Source organism: Colletotrichum truncatum, assembly GCF_014235925.2.
Source record: "Colletotrichum truncatum strain CMES1059 chromosome Unknown Contig_0010, whole genome shotgun sequence".
Taxonomy (NCBI): Eukaryota; Fungi; Ascomycota; class Sordariomycetes; order Glomerellales; family Glomerellaceae; genus Colletotrichum; species Colletotrichum truncatum.
Window position 1 is genome coordinate 1,559,989 of NW_027222407.1, and position 14,025 is coordinate 1,574,013.

A 14,025-nucleotide genomic window follows, 5' to 3' on the forward strand; every position below is an offset into this window, starting at 1 on the left:
AATGGGGGCGCTAGACGCAAGCGGCCAAGTGTTGAAAAGTAAGTCAATAATAGATACACGCTAAATGTCGTGATGGAAATGGTGGCATGGTATCCCTCGGGCGCATGTTACACTGCAGCTCGAGAGCTTTGTGATCTCAGCGCTCTCAAGATACGTCACTTTGGGTGCCCTGTCGATCACTTATCCGGTTGCATTGGGTTCACCGCATAACTTGGAATGGCACCTTGCTAAATGATTTTCCATCTGAATTCTACTTTGATCGTCCATGAGCCATGGAAATATTGTCCTTGTGGTCACATCAATAACTGCAGCCTTGGTAGATCATAACCACTGCTTACCAGAAAAGCTCAAGCATCAGTGCGCTGTGAACTATAGATCATCGCATATACATCAAGGATGTGTGCAACGGGCGAGCTAACGTACGGGTGATACAGTCATATATTGGCCCCTATTATGGGGTGCCTCATCAGTCTCTATGAGCCATGCCACTGGCCATTAGGAGTTAATATGGAAAAAATTTGTGCTGAAAATTTCGAATAACCCGATTGTAATCCCATCTGTGCGCAGCTGTCGACCGGTATCCATAGTCTCAGCTTTTTTTTTTTTTTTTATTTTCTGCCCACCGGTGTGTTGGTCGGCCCAACTACCCACCGTTCCGGAGGTTGGGCCACTTGCTGCGCAGGGAGTCATTTACAAGAGACCGGAGACGTCCCGGCAGTTTTTAAGGTGGGGGCCGAGCATTCCTTTACTGTGTGTGCTGTTGCAGGTTTGCCTCCCGTCATAAGCTGTTTTCTGTTGACAGAGGGTTGGGTTGGCCCTGCAAGAGTTGCCGGAGATGGTGCGTAAGATCGAAGTGGGTGCGACGTCAGCATCCTTAGTCGTTGTCGGCTCGCTGGGAGAAATCTTTTTCGTCTGATGTTTTCATTTGTGGAACATCACATTGTGGCCGGGATGCTGCTGAATCGATAGTCTAGCCGTTGTCGACTTGTCTTGGACGTATGAAGGTTCAATGCCGCTTGAATTGCTCTGGTTGCCACCGCCAGCTCGTAACATGACATCAATGGCCTTTACGTTGTCTTCCTGACCAGGGGAGGCGGCGAATCATGTGGTAGACTCATATGCGTAACGGCATTGCACGACGCGGTCTACTTCCGTAAAGCCTTCAGGCTACGGTTGAACTAACCCTCATTCTGACTCGAGCATCTCAATTGTTGTTGACTGTGGGCGGCGCCACATGCCTCGTGCATGGAAAATATTGGGATCACCCTACAGTCATTGGGTGTCGCATCATTTTCCAACATTTTGTATGGCGAAAAGGGAAAAAAAAGTCCGTGATTAAATCCAAGTGTTCCCTAGTCAGCCAGGGTGATCTTGACATATCTGGTCTGCGGCTCTGATGAGGATGCACAATCTGGCCTGCAGTTTATGCATTCCTAGATGCCTGCTCGTTCTCTTCGCACGATTCACTGCAAGATGCGATGAACTTTTCGGTAGCCATCTGAAAAGGTAAAATTTGCCATGCCAGGTTTGTAAAACAGCCAAGCTTAAAGCTACGGGAGCTCTGCACGTTCGACTTGTTTGCTGATACCAATATGCCTTGGCGCCGAGCCTTGGAGGCAACCTGCCAAAAAAAAGGGGGCAGAAAATCCGACCAGAAAAGAAAAGTGTTTAGCATGACGCAGTGCTTGACATTAAACGGTTTGTTGTTTTCACTGCAAATGACACAAGCTCTTTTGCCCGAAACTCTGTCAGTAAGGCCATGTCACCAATAGTTGAACTATGGCCATAGTTGGTCCCGTGCGACACACAGTCAAGACCACACGCAAACTCAATTCGAGTCTCTCGGTGCGTCAAACACGTGTACAGCCCAATATTAAACTTAATGCTCTCGTCATGTCTGCGAAGTCCCTGTCGGCCATGTTTGTCCGACGATCACTGATCTACAGCTGTTGGCCTGGACCTTTCAGACCCAATTGTAATTCGAAAGAACCACAAAACCCTCTCAGCATACTACCTAATAGTTTATTGCTAACCAATGATCAATGGAACGTATTTTTCCTTCGTCGGCTTCCTATCAGGCATGTTTTGTATTAAGGAAAAATCAGGGGTAATCAGGTAGTAACGTCTCTCTCTCTCAAACGCAGAGCGTCCGGCAGCCAGCGGAACAGCCCCCAGCTCTACTTCCGCAGCTTTACAAGGCTGCCGCATTCGCCTTGGCAATGTCTTGTTGATTAATCTTCCGCAGCAATTGAATAGAGTGTTCTGATCTTCAGATAGATGTCTTTCGTGCCTCTGATACGTTGTTCACCACGCTGGGGCAAATGAACAGGAGCGATCCTCACACAAATTTGGCTTACGTAGTCTCGGAATCCATGTCACCAACAGCATCCGTTCTCCAGTGTCACGCAGATTTTCTCCCTAAACATTGACTGCGGATCCCGATAGTTTTGCAAAATCATGCTAAATATGGAGCTGATATAAATTGTGTGCTATGAGAATCGCGTCAATCACGTCATTCTACTACATGACTTGATTTGATATTTCATTCTGCGACACTATCAACTCCAATCTGCGAAAGTGCCTGTCTGTGCAATAACGGTACTGCTAAGAGGTTTAGTTGATATCAGACTGTTTGAGGCGAGAAGAGGCTCTTCTAAAGGAACCGGGAATTGGCTGAAGCGAAGTCTTTCAGTATACCGTCTGCCTTCTGTTATGGTGACCTCAAGGGTTGCGTGCGATATTCTCGTCTTGCGAGGTCAGTTCAACCTTACTTCTTCTGGAAAATCGCTCCACTATTCTCATGAGTTGTGTTGCTTTCTGTCTTGTTTTTGGAAATCCTTGTGCATGCGATGCGGTGTAGAAATTTTCTTCGCATCATGTGACCAAATCTCGTGATCTCTATTGAGAAGATCTCAATCATGATGCACGATTCATTGGTCGCATATCAGCGCGTAAACAAGACGTCATTGATAAGGCACACCAACCACCAAATCAGGTTAATGATCATGCAGAGGTACTGGCTTCAGAGACTCGAGTTTTGAAAGTTCTGCGACATTTGCTTCGTCTCTTCACTTCCTGTTGACGCGCTGCCCAGTCCGTACGCAACTCGGCTATCTGCAATACTCTCACTGTGTGAGTTGAACTGAAATATGGCTGTACATCCTTGGGAGGATTCTTGTTTTTCTTCTTTATTTGGTCCATTCGTTGAAGGCATTAGTCGTGTATTACTCTTACAAACATGTAGCTGACGAACTTCTTTTTATGGCTGCTCTTAAGCTGAGGTCAAAACGAGGCTGCACCGGCTAGAACGGCACGACAAACCATTTGGTGGATTTCAACCAAAGGTTAAGCTTAACAGGAGAGTTTCAACTATCTACCCAACAGCTCCTAGATGTCAAGGGTGATATGTGCCGGTTATCCAGGTTTTGTTGGGACATCGTTTTCCTTGCTTCACTTGTCAACCAACTAGAGCATTTTGTGTTTCATCAAAAATGTGTTAACAACATGCACAATACTTAGCTCACATTCAATCGTATTTATAATCCTATTCTCTCCGGAAAACCACATAGCTACAAAGTAGGAACTGGTTCGATGTTTCTTGTATTTTGAAGTTTTCGGCTTGTCTTTGATCTAAGGTTTTGAAGAGTCATCTATGGTCGTAAATGCAATTGTTTATCGAAGAAGTATCTGATGAAATGCAGCCCAAAATATCGTTGGTTGGAATCCAGGCAAAGACTTGATACCTTTCGAAACTTTTCGACTCCATTCGAAAGACACCACGCCGTACTCAGCCAACTGGAACACAGTGCCCTCTGGCCGTCACTGGCAAATTTTATGTTACTGAAGCCACGCACGCACAAACCTCGAGACACGAAATAATTGACATCTGTGGCAGTTCGAATTGATAGGATAATTATAATGCATCAACTCCAACATGCCGAGTTTGGAAATTTGACTTTGATATTTGTGCTTCAAAAAGAACAAACAATATACCAAAACTGGCCGACATCATTTTGATCTAATGTCAGAAGGCTTCCCATTATCATTCCTCTTTTAAGGCCTTCTGAGCCTTCAACACATCCGGTGTTTCCATATTTCGCAACCATGTCTCCAGATCCGTCAGCTGGATCCCGCGTTCATAGTTAAGGGTGACCTCCAGCGGCCAAGCGATCCCCTTTCCAGAGCCGAATATCGCGCGATATTGGCTCCATCTATTGTATTCATCCTTCTCCAGATTCTCCTTCAGCAATTCCCGATTCCATTCTTCCCTCGTAAACTTCACCTCCGGGAACCTCTTCTCGACACACTCCGCAATACGGGCGTACGAAACGGTATCACCAGCTATGTAGACCACATTCCGTCCATTTCCGGGAATCCCGCGCGGGTCAAACAAAACCTCGGCCGTCATTCTCGCGATATCTTCCGGCCCCGTGAGCGTGATTTCATCATCCCAACTTCCCAGCGCCCTCAGCTTCTTCTGCTCAAAATCCACAACTCCAAAATCCTTGACGAACAAGAAACTCGTAAACAGTCCCGTGCTCAGAACAATCCACTCTGTATGGCTCTGGGACCGGAGCATGTCTCGGACGTCGAGCTGCTCGTCGAACAACGGCTGCGGGCTTCCGCGACCAATCACGTCGTAGTCGACCCCGAACTGCCACGGAATGAACCGCCGAACTTTGACCTTCAGCACCGCCGCGCAGATACGTCGCTGGGTCTCCGATGGGCCGACGAAACCCAGGCAGCTGATGATCGTATCGTACTTGCGGAAAATATCTCCGAGTTGCGGGACGGTTTTGAAAACGATATCCGCAAACTCGATTCCTACCCCGAGCGCTTTGATTTCGTCAATTTGCTTGTTTTTGGCCTCACTGCCAGACTTTTTGGTGACTTGGCGTATGAGGACGGTGACACTGGAATTCTGAGGGCGGGACGGATGTGAGATGAGGCCCTTGAGCATGGCGATGCCCAGCTCGCCGGCTCCTAGAACGAGGATGGACATTTTGTTTGCTGTGGGAAATCAAAGCCGTTTGAGATAGTTTAGTGTATTTCGGAATCACTCGTAAGCCTGTCAACCCAACGAGAAATAGTACTGAAGTTGGAATTGAGAAATCGTATGATGCCGGCAGTCATGTTGAAATAATCCTGGCATTAGTGCGTGGACTTGGCGGCATCTGGCCATGTGACTGGCGCCAAGTGCCTACATAATCAAGTTGTTTTGCAAGTGTGTGGTATCCTTCCACGGAACTCCACGGGTAGTAATACTACGGTGGTAGTGTTAAATCCGGCTGTTAGTGGAGCTGCTACCAGCCAAAGGATGAGATCGCTAGCGGATTGTGGGCCTGAATCTAGCCAACTGGCATTCGTAGTAAGCGAAAGGGTTCATCGTATGACGGACATTGAATGATGAGCATAATTTCTTCTTGAACGTCCATGCATTTGATTGAAAAGGAGAATTTGAGCCAAGATATTTAATTTCTTCCAACTACAGAGCTTGGGCTGCTCCCTTCTTGTTTGTGTACTTTCTTCCATGGTAGTAGGGGAAACTGTCATACGGGTTTTGAGAAATATCGGTTCAACTCACTTTGGTCTATCACATTGGCGAACTTGATCTTAACTCCTTTCCTTAGCTTTGAAAAGTACATAATAGGAGTTCTAAAAGATTAAGTGGTTGGATTTCTCGTATGAAAGTCAACCTTGGGCCAATGAAGCTAAATAGGTAAGTCCCATCCAAGGCTGAAAATTACGCTATTGTTTTGTTCATACAAGTCACTTTTGTAGATCAACTGTCAAATAGCTGAAACAAGCTGGAGACGCAGGTATTAAAGTCGCAGCCTGTTGTATACACGCCCAAGAGCTCCAACAATACCAGCAGCTGAAGCATGGACAACTTTAAACAGCGAGATATTTCCATCATCTCTGGACACCGCGCAACCCTTCATCGTTACATAAATTTGGAAGTAAGGTCAAATAGACCTGGTTGCGCTTCCAGTCCAGTTTGCAGCTGCATTTTCCGTATCATTAAATTCTCGGCAGTCACTTGAAATTACCAGACTCAACTTTCGAGTTCTTAGCTATGGTACATCAATTAGAAACATCTATAACTAAAGTAGTATGTCTATACATGTACTCGTCCATTCTATGACTTTATAATCTTTGATGGCTAAGCCATGATCCTTTCAAAGGCGAAGCTGCATCTAATCAGATGAAACAATTCTCTGCGTCCTCAAACACATTTCGCAGAGATCCGCAAGCGCATCATCTCTATTCTATTCATTATGACGTTTACTCGTTATCCGTCACCTTGATGACAGTAGTCTTGAACTTGCGAGCGGGAATCCTGCGGTTGAACAGAATGTCCGTCTCACGGTAAGAGCGGTGCTTGAGCTCAGGAAGGAAGAAGAAGGCCATGACCCAGCAGACGATGGCGGTACCTCCCCAGACGTAACCGCACTTTCCGGCGAGGTTCCATCCGGTGGGGTTGAGCATCTGCGAGGCGAGGTAGATCATGGGGATTTCGGCAACGTAGTAGGCGGCGCGGCCGACGGCGGTGCTGAGGGCACGGAGACGGACGGCGGAGGTCTCGGCGATGATGGTGTAGGAGATGGGACCGAGAGTGCCGGCGAAGACGAAGGAGATCAAGATTCCGAGGACGGCCTGGGCGTAGTTGGTGGCGCTGGTCTGCTTGATGGAGGCGCAGATACCGAGGATCATGAGCAGGGTGACGTTGGTGACGGTGCCCCAGAGGTAGATGGTACGACGGCCGAACCAGGCGGTGAGGGGCCACGAGAGACCGTTGGCGAAGAGCTGGAGGCAGGAGTTGATGAGGTTGAGATCGAACGCGCGGTCGTGGGACATGCCGGCTTCTAAATGTGGGGGTCAGCCACCTATATTATGGAAAGACTTTTTACAGAAGGGAAATGGAGTAACTTACGCTCAAAGAAGAAAGTGGCCTGGTTGGCAATCAGGTTACCGGCGAAGTTCTGCGAGGCGTACATCAAGCAGGTGATGGTGGTACGTCTGAGATCAACGCCCTTGAAGAGGTCGAGAAGGGTAGGGCTGCCGCCAATCTGGGCCTCGATCTCGACGGTACGCTCAATCATGGCAAGCTTTCGCTGAGCATACTCGATGGTGCCGCCGGTAGGGCCGAGACGTTTGGCGGAGCGAAGAGCCTCGTCCTTGCGTCCGCGACGGATAAGCCACCAGGGAGACTCGGGAGCGAACCAGAGGATAACCATGAGCGGAAGCTGGACAAACTCAAGATTAGCGATCCCGTCGGGTGGCAAATCGTGAGTAGGGGAGGATGGCGTGGGAGCTTACCGGGAAGATCCATTGCAGGGCAAGAGGTGCTCGCCAAGCCCACTCGTCGTCTCGCTTGTTGTAGCCAAGAGTAGCTCCGGCGACAATGATGGAACCAATCGACCAACTCATCTGCAGGGTGGCCGTGCAGGCACCACGAAGGGCGAGAGGGACAATCTCAGAGGCGTAGGCAGGGCCGATGGCAATGAAGAATCCCCAGGGGACACCCTCCAATGCTTGTCCGACGGTAAGGACCTCGAGCGAGTTGGCCTGGATGGCGGGATCGGGTCAGCCGAAATGGATTCTTTCTTCGCCACATTGCCATGCGAGGGGGGCAAATATAACGACTTACGAAAAAGGAAATGAAGATGGTTGCATTCATGAGAACCAGGGCAATCATGGTAGCCATGCGGTAGCCGAAACGGTTCACGACAGGGCCAGCCAAGAAGACACCAACAAAAGCACCGCATTGACCGGCCTGGAAAAGCGCACTCTGCCACTTGGTCTCGATGGCGTAACCTCCCGGAACGGGAACACCGTATCGTTTTTGGAAGGCCTGCTGCGCCACGAAATTACCGTTTAAGAACATGTCGAATGACTCCATCACCTATGGCACATGCATGAGTTAGCGGCAATTTCGTTGCAGACGGGAGCGGCCCGAAAAAAACAGGGGACAGGGAGGGAGGCATGTCCGCTTACAATGGTGAAGCACATGATGAAGGCCCAGAAACAAGCTTTGGGGTGAGTCTTGACGGCCTGCCACAGGGTCTGGTCGTGCTCCTCGTTCTCGCCATCGAAAGCGTCGTTCATAAGATCCGAGTCGGCCAAAACTTTGGCGTTGGGGTCGACGTGGTGGGCGACATGCTTCTCGTCGTCGACGAGAACATCCTCGTGCCTGCTGGTGACGCGAGTGGCAGCGTGGCCGTCGTCGCTGGACTCAATATTTGCCGCCATCTTGGAAGCGGGCGTGAAGCTTCACTGTCGCTGTCGCTGTCGCTGCGATTGGCTCGGCCAGAGTAGGATTTAGGAAAAAAGCCAAGACACCAAGAGATGGCCAAGTGAACAAGAATCGCCGCCAAGGACTTGGCCCCAAGGAATGGCGAGTTGGGGTTTTGATCTTATACTAACTACATGGTGGATCTGGGTGTTTTTACTGGCCGCCAGTTCCATTGGTGCGCCTAGCATGGGGGGATGATGGGGATGGGGTCATCAAAACGGCCCTGCTCGTATCTACTTCGTGTCTGGGGTTTCCCAGCTGTTTCTGGGGGCCATCTGGGGTTGTCATAGGTGGGAATTCTCTAGTTGTGCGGAGGCGGGGAAGAGTTCAACTTTCGCCTAAGGAATTCCCTGGTATTTATCACGCTTTGCAAAAATCCCCTCGGAGAAGACTCCCGAACAGGAGCCAATGACGTAGGTTGTGTTTTTTTCGGATATTCAACAGTCAAAGTTATCGTGCCATCTGTAATAGTTGCAAATAAGAGTGCGTTCAACAGTCTCGATGGCCGCTTCAGACGACGACAAGTACAATTCGAGGGGTCTTGTGTACCGGGACAAAGATCGCCGTGAACTGACTTGTGTTCACGACAAAAGTACAGTGGTATCAGACTGGGGTTTCAATAATGTGACTTACCGCTACTATTGCGTTGTACGATGCCACCCCAGCACCAACAAGATGGACATGTCCATCAGTCACTCGATTGGAAGATCAAGGCCAGACCCCCTTGTCCTGTCAATTACCGAGGTACAGACATGCGGCAACCGCCGTTGGAACTGCGGGACTCCGTTGAAGCGTACTAGTACTTAGTTCCAGGCTCCAAGGTTCTAGCTGGTCAAACCACCAAATTTTGACGGCTTTCTGTGGGGTCTACAAGTCGACACCCGCAATACCCGGTCCGGGGTAAGACTGTGCCTTGGATACGATTACTGAGGAGCATGTGAACATGCCTGCTTGCGTGCCTGAAAAAGACTCGAGATCCCCATCCGAGGGCCCTTTCTTCGCCGACAGATGAACCGACGCCGGGCTGAATAGGAATCGGGCGATGGGGCTCGCCCCAACAGCCCCAGAATCCAAAACTGTGTTACCCCTCAATGGGGTAGAATGACCAGCAATTCGGCCCGGATTGCTAACAAAAGGGTTAACAAAAGTTGGACATACGTAGTTGATCCATCTGAGGGGAAACGTGATTCGTAGGCTTAAAGAAAGAACCAATGGTGATGAACTCTGGCAGTGGATTTGACTGGAAGAACGGAGAAGGCATAGAAGGCTAATTGCTCGTGTTCAATCGGACGAACGGCTATGTGGAACATTCAATGGTTACTAAGGCACCACCTTTCTGTGAGGTGTTCCGATTGACAGAAATCTTCAAAAGTGTGAAAGTGGGGACCAAAACTGTTTTCTCTAAAGCCCACGTGTTGCCCCACGTGACTTAGTATACTCCAGAAGTCCCCTTCATATCTCTAACAGACCTGTGAAGTTGCAAAAACATCAACAACAGCGAGAACGAAATTTTTGAAAACAGCATCAAATTGATCAAACCACGCCCGCTCGCGCTCTCAGAGGTCACTTTGGGCATAATGTCATCCTCGGCATTGATTCTGCTCCCAAAGAGCCTGCTCGTGGCCGCGGGCGGGCTCTGACCACGAAAAATTCGAGAGCAAGCCACAAAGTATGACACGTCAATAGACAACACCATCGACACCACCGCGGTTGAGTCACGGGCTATCACGTGAGCACAACGACCAAGCCCAAACAAACATCAACACCACAGCCACCGATAGGTTATGGGTCGCCTATCACCCCCGACAAAGTTTGCAACGTCCCGCGACAACAACGACGACAAGCCCGACAGAACGGTATCACCTCCTGCATAGAGAAAGCACCAGACACCAGGCATGCTACGATCGATGCCACAAAATACTACAGTTTGCAGACAGATTGGTCCCCTGTCGCCCCCTCCGCGAAGAAGGATTGTCGCCCCTTCAACGTATGACAATGTCTGCGGAATCTGTGTACGAGCTCTCATACTTAGTAATCGGACGAATCGAAGCGGTTGGAGCATTGTGTTTTGCGGATTGAGTCCGACTCCAGGCGGTGGATGGAGGTGGTGGTCGAAAGATGGAAACATAGAGCCACATAGGAACCCAGCATGAGGCAACAAAAAGATTTACAGATTCAACTGAGATATAGCACATGCGAGTCTGAGAGGATGCGGACAAGATAAAGAGACGAAGCTGAGGGCTGGGGGGAGACTATAGGTATACAGAACCAGACATGGTGCCTAGCACCAACAGAACCGAAGTAGGAGGACGCGAAAGAAGGATTCTAGAAGGCAACACCAAGCGAGAGAGCAGGCAGGAGGACAACAATCTTCAACAGAGGGCATAAACACACAAGAATAGATAGCATAGTGGGAGCTTGGGGACAGCTGGTCCTGATCCAACAACAGGGCGAAGTGGGGCGTCGCGGTTTATCGTCGATGCTTCGGCTGTCTGCCAAACCCCGCTTTCCGGGCATAGCTGCTAGCATAAGAGCGGCTTCATAACCGTGTAGGAATCAATCAATCAATCAATCAAACCTGTGAAGTTGCAAACTCATTATTTTGATATCGCTCCAATGACTATTTCCAAGGATCCCGTGTTTCCGCCTCGGCAGTCAAGGGTAGCTTTGCGGGCCGCTCTGCAGCTCATGCAGGCTCTGGGGTTGGGGTATTATTTGGGGTAACAAGGAGGGTTGCAACCGATCCAGAAACGGACGCCCTCAACGCCAGCATATGCACCCTCTTTAACCTATGCCTTCTAGAAAACGCCACAGCCGTCTTTCTCACTTCTTGACTGGGGAATCAGGGTGGTTGACGACAGGGCAGGACGCACCGTAGTGGGGACCACCGCACTTGGGTCATTTTACCTCGGGCATTTTCAGTTGCTGTGGTAGTCTCTGTTGACGATCTTTTTTTGGCGGTGGTAGTTAGCAGGGGTTGAAGTTCTTGATTGGTTAGGAACCGTTCCGTTGCGAGTTTTGTGTTAATTCGCTGTATGAAGAAGCGAGGAAGAGTTGGGTCTGGCATTATGGTTTTTTCTTATATCATCGACGGCGAAGTCGCAATGCAGTGACTGAGCAGCTAAGGCGATGGACGAACGTATGCGAATTTGGGTGAAAAAAGTTTAGTATCCAGTGATTGTAGGCTAGTATCTTCAGAGTTGAGACAAAGTTAGGTCAACCTCAACAAGAGTATCAAAGCCTCGCTAGCTCAACTGCAACATTTGCAACCCCCCAACTGCAGGCCCAGGGATGAGAGTGATGAAGCTTGCTATAACCTTGTTTCTTGAATCCTAGTGTTTCTCGACATGCAGCTGTATAATTCCCATTCCCTATCTGTTTAGTGATATTAGCATCAAGGAGTTCTTGGCCCACACTCCCAACGCGGCTTAAGAGGGGCGGTAGTTATCATTCAGACGTCCCTGTAATAAAAAACATGATGAATAGCTCGTCTGGGTCTGAGATGATTCTATTGTTCTTAGTTAAACCTGTTTATATAAGATGTATCGATTAGCCTTTCTATACGTCTGTATAAACATAAGCATTTCACTTTCGAGCCATTTGGCGTTGGTATCATCCTGAACCATCTCCAACACCAATGTACAAGACCCCGGCCATTTTGATTTTGCTGACTTTAGATTTCGATTCCGAAGTGCCAGCGATGCGCACGCCGGTAGAGTCCGCCACTCCCTTGTCGCCCCAGAACAGTAACCCGCCGTGGCCGACTGTGCCCCAATCGTCTATAAACCCTGCCAGCTTTAAGATATTACCCCATGCCGCTGGCTGTGGACCTTTCGGTTCTCTAAGTCCGAGGAACGTTACCAAACTTGCGAATACCACACTAGCCCCAGCAAGGCAGAGAATTGCCGCCGCGCGGAAGACTACGTGTCCGTTTTTCTGAGTGAACATACTTATACCAAACAGCCAATGACTAAGAGGCTTAATCACAAGTAGGGCAGGGCCCTGCCACGTCGCCAGCATTGCTCTGAACGAGTTCTGACTGATGGGAGCCCCTTTGGAGCCGGCCGATAAATCCGAAGCACGACGCCAGACCGCCTCGTCGCGAGAAAGATTAACGGCCTGCTCAGCCATATGAAGGGCCAGCGTGTAGACAAGCTGAAGACAGGTAATGATTCCAAGCCCAAAGAGAGTGTCATACACTCTATAGCTTTTTGAGTACTGGGAAGGCGAAAAGCCCTCTCTCATGTTATGGAGGTCAAAGGAGGTATTTGGAGGGCCGTAGTTGTCCCGAGGCCATATTATTAGTATCACGACACCCCAAAGAATGATAACCAATGTCAGGACCCAAAAAAATCGTATGATCCACTTGACGGCCTTGGTTGCTTCTTTTGCCGGCATCTGACGGCGGCGTGGGGCAGCTTTTTCGTGGGTATTAGGACGTATTAAACCATGGTGGAGGAGGGCGAGAGTTGTGTTGAGGGGGCTGGAATTGTATGAGAGAATCCGTCGGGACTTGGACGGCACCATACACCAGACGGCCAAAACGCATTGAAACAAAGTCGCCGCGCAGAGAATGACAAGAGCCTCTGAGCTTGGAGAGAACCCCTTCTCGGTGGGCAGGAGGACTTGAGAAGCTGAGCTATATGACACCGTCACAAGCAATATCCATAGCGCGTTAGTATACCAAGCGTTCGCTGCGCATCGCTTGGCGCTGGTGAACAGGCGCAGGTTGGAGTTGAATTGGAGGCGGCCCTCATGGTACAAGGCCCAGCGCAAAGATACGGAGTGTATATACCCCAATATCTCAGTGCAGATCGTGACGCAGATGTTGAGGAGAAGAGCCGCTGTTTCTTTAGTCGAGTCAGAGCCAAAAATGGCATTTTTGCCGGTAAGAAAATCGTGCTTTTTGGCTAAGGTCATGATAGAAATAAAAAGACCACAAGCCGAAAGCAGGAAGGTAACGCCGATTCCCAGCATGAGAAGCGAACGGGTTCTCTGCTCCGCGTCAAATGGTGGAAGGGGCTTTTGGGGGACCTCTTGGCATGTGTAGTTGACTTTTGTGACTTTAAGCCGGTTGGCTTTGTTGATATAAGGTTGATCATCCATGGTTGCCTGTATGGAGATATGTCGACGAAGACCCGCTACCTGGTGAAATACCAGGGCTGACTTTATACTCAATCTCTATAAATCTTTCTTCATCTTGGTTCGAATGGCGCACATTCAGATTGTGCGAAGCTGAAAACCATTTCCCCGATTCCGGCTAGGGTGATATACATCTCGACGCTGAAGAAGTCTAGACTGCGAGCCTTTGGGGCGTGAGACAAAGTGGCGGCACTTTAGTCCTAACTCAATTCGTAGCATCGAGACTACTGTGGCTTCACTTTGTTCACGCAAGAGACAATGAAAGAAGATGATGGCGCACAATAAACATCAACTGGCAATCTTGACATGTTCTTACCAGAATGCGACGTGGTCCTCGCGGTGGTGTGCTGTTCTGTATGATGACAGTTGTCAGGAAGCAAGCATAGGGTCCGGGAAGTTGGAAAAGAATTCTCTTCACAGTATCTTCTGAGTTCTCTCGATTGCATGAGAACCAATAAAGTATGCCTGTACCTAGAGCGTTAGATTTTGATTCATTATAGACCCAGTACTTTTTCAACATCTCAACTCCCGCATCATTCAATGTGTTCCCCTTGTCTGTGTATCCCCCGTAGGCGAGAAGGCCTCAC

The 14,025-nt window shown here is 49.2% G+C and overlaps 4 protein-coding genes across 4 annotated transcripts; all 4 read right to left on the reverse strand.

Moving 5' to 3' along the window:
• Positions 1–4,042: 4,042 nt before the first annotated feature.
• Positions 4,043–5,002, reverse strand: CTRU02_213868 (isoflavone reductase; the record flags this gene model as incomplete). The annotated part of the gene is made up of 1 exon (XM_036731126.1): positions 4,043–5,002. The coding sequence occupies one exon, from the start codon at positions 5,000–5,002 to the stop codon at positions 4,043–4,045; it is 960 nt and encodes a 319-aa protein (XP_036577211.1).
• A 1,283-nt stretch (positions 5,003–6,285) lies between these two features.
• Positions 6,286–8,253, reverse strand: CTRU02_213869 (maltose permease; the record flags this gene model as incomplete). The annotated part of the gene is made up of 5 exons (XM_036731127.1): positions 6,286–6,866; positions 6,935–7,247; positions 7,321–7,569; positions 7,652–7,906; positions 7,999–8,253. The coding sequence occupies 5 exons, from the start codon at positions 8,251–8,253 to the stop codon at positions 6,286–6,288; spliced, it is 1,653 nt and encodes a 550-aa protein (XP_036577212.1).
• A 1,472-nt stretch (positions 8,254–9,725) lies between these two features.
• On the reverse strand, positions 9,726–9,992 carry CTRU02_213870 (uncharacterized protein; the record flags this gene model as incomplete). Its single annotated transcript, XM_036731128.1, has 1 exon — positions 9,726–9,992. The coding sequence occupies one exon, from the start codon at positions 9,990–9,992 to the stop codon at positions 9,726–9,728; it is 267 nt and encodes an 88-aa protein (XP_036577213.1).
• A 63-nt stretch (positions 9,993–10,055) lies between these two features.
• Positions 10,056–10,424, reverse strand: CTRU02_213871 (uncharacterized protein; the record flags this gene model as incomplete). Its single annotated transcript, XM_036731129.1, has 1 exon — positions 10,056–10,424. One exon carries the CDS (start codon positions 10,422–10,424, stop codon positions 10,056–10,058), a length of 369 nt encoding a protein of 122 aa, XP_036577214.1.
• Between the last annotated feature and the right edge of the window lie 3,601 nt (positions 10,425–14,025).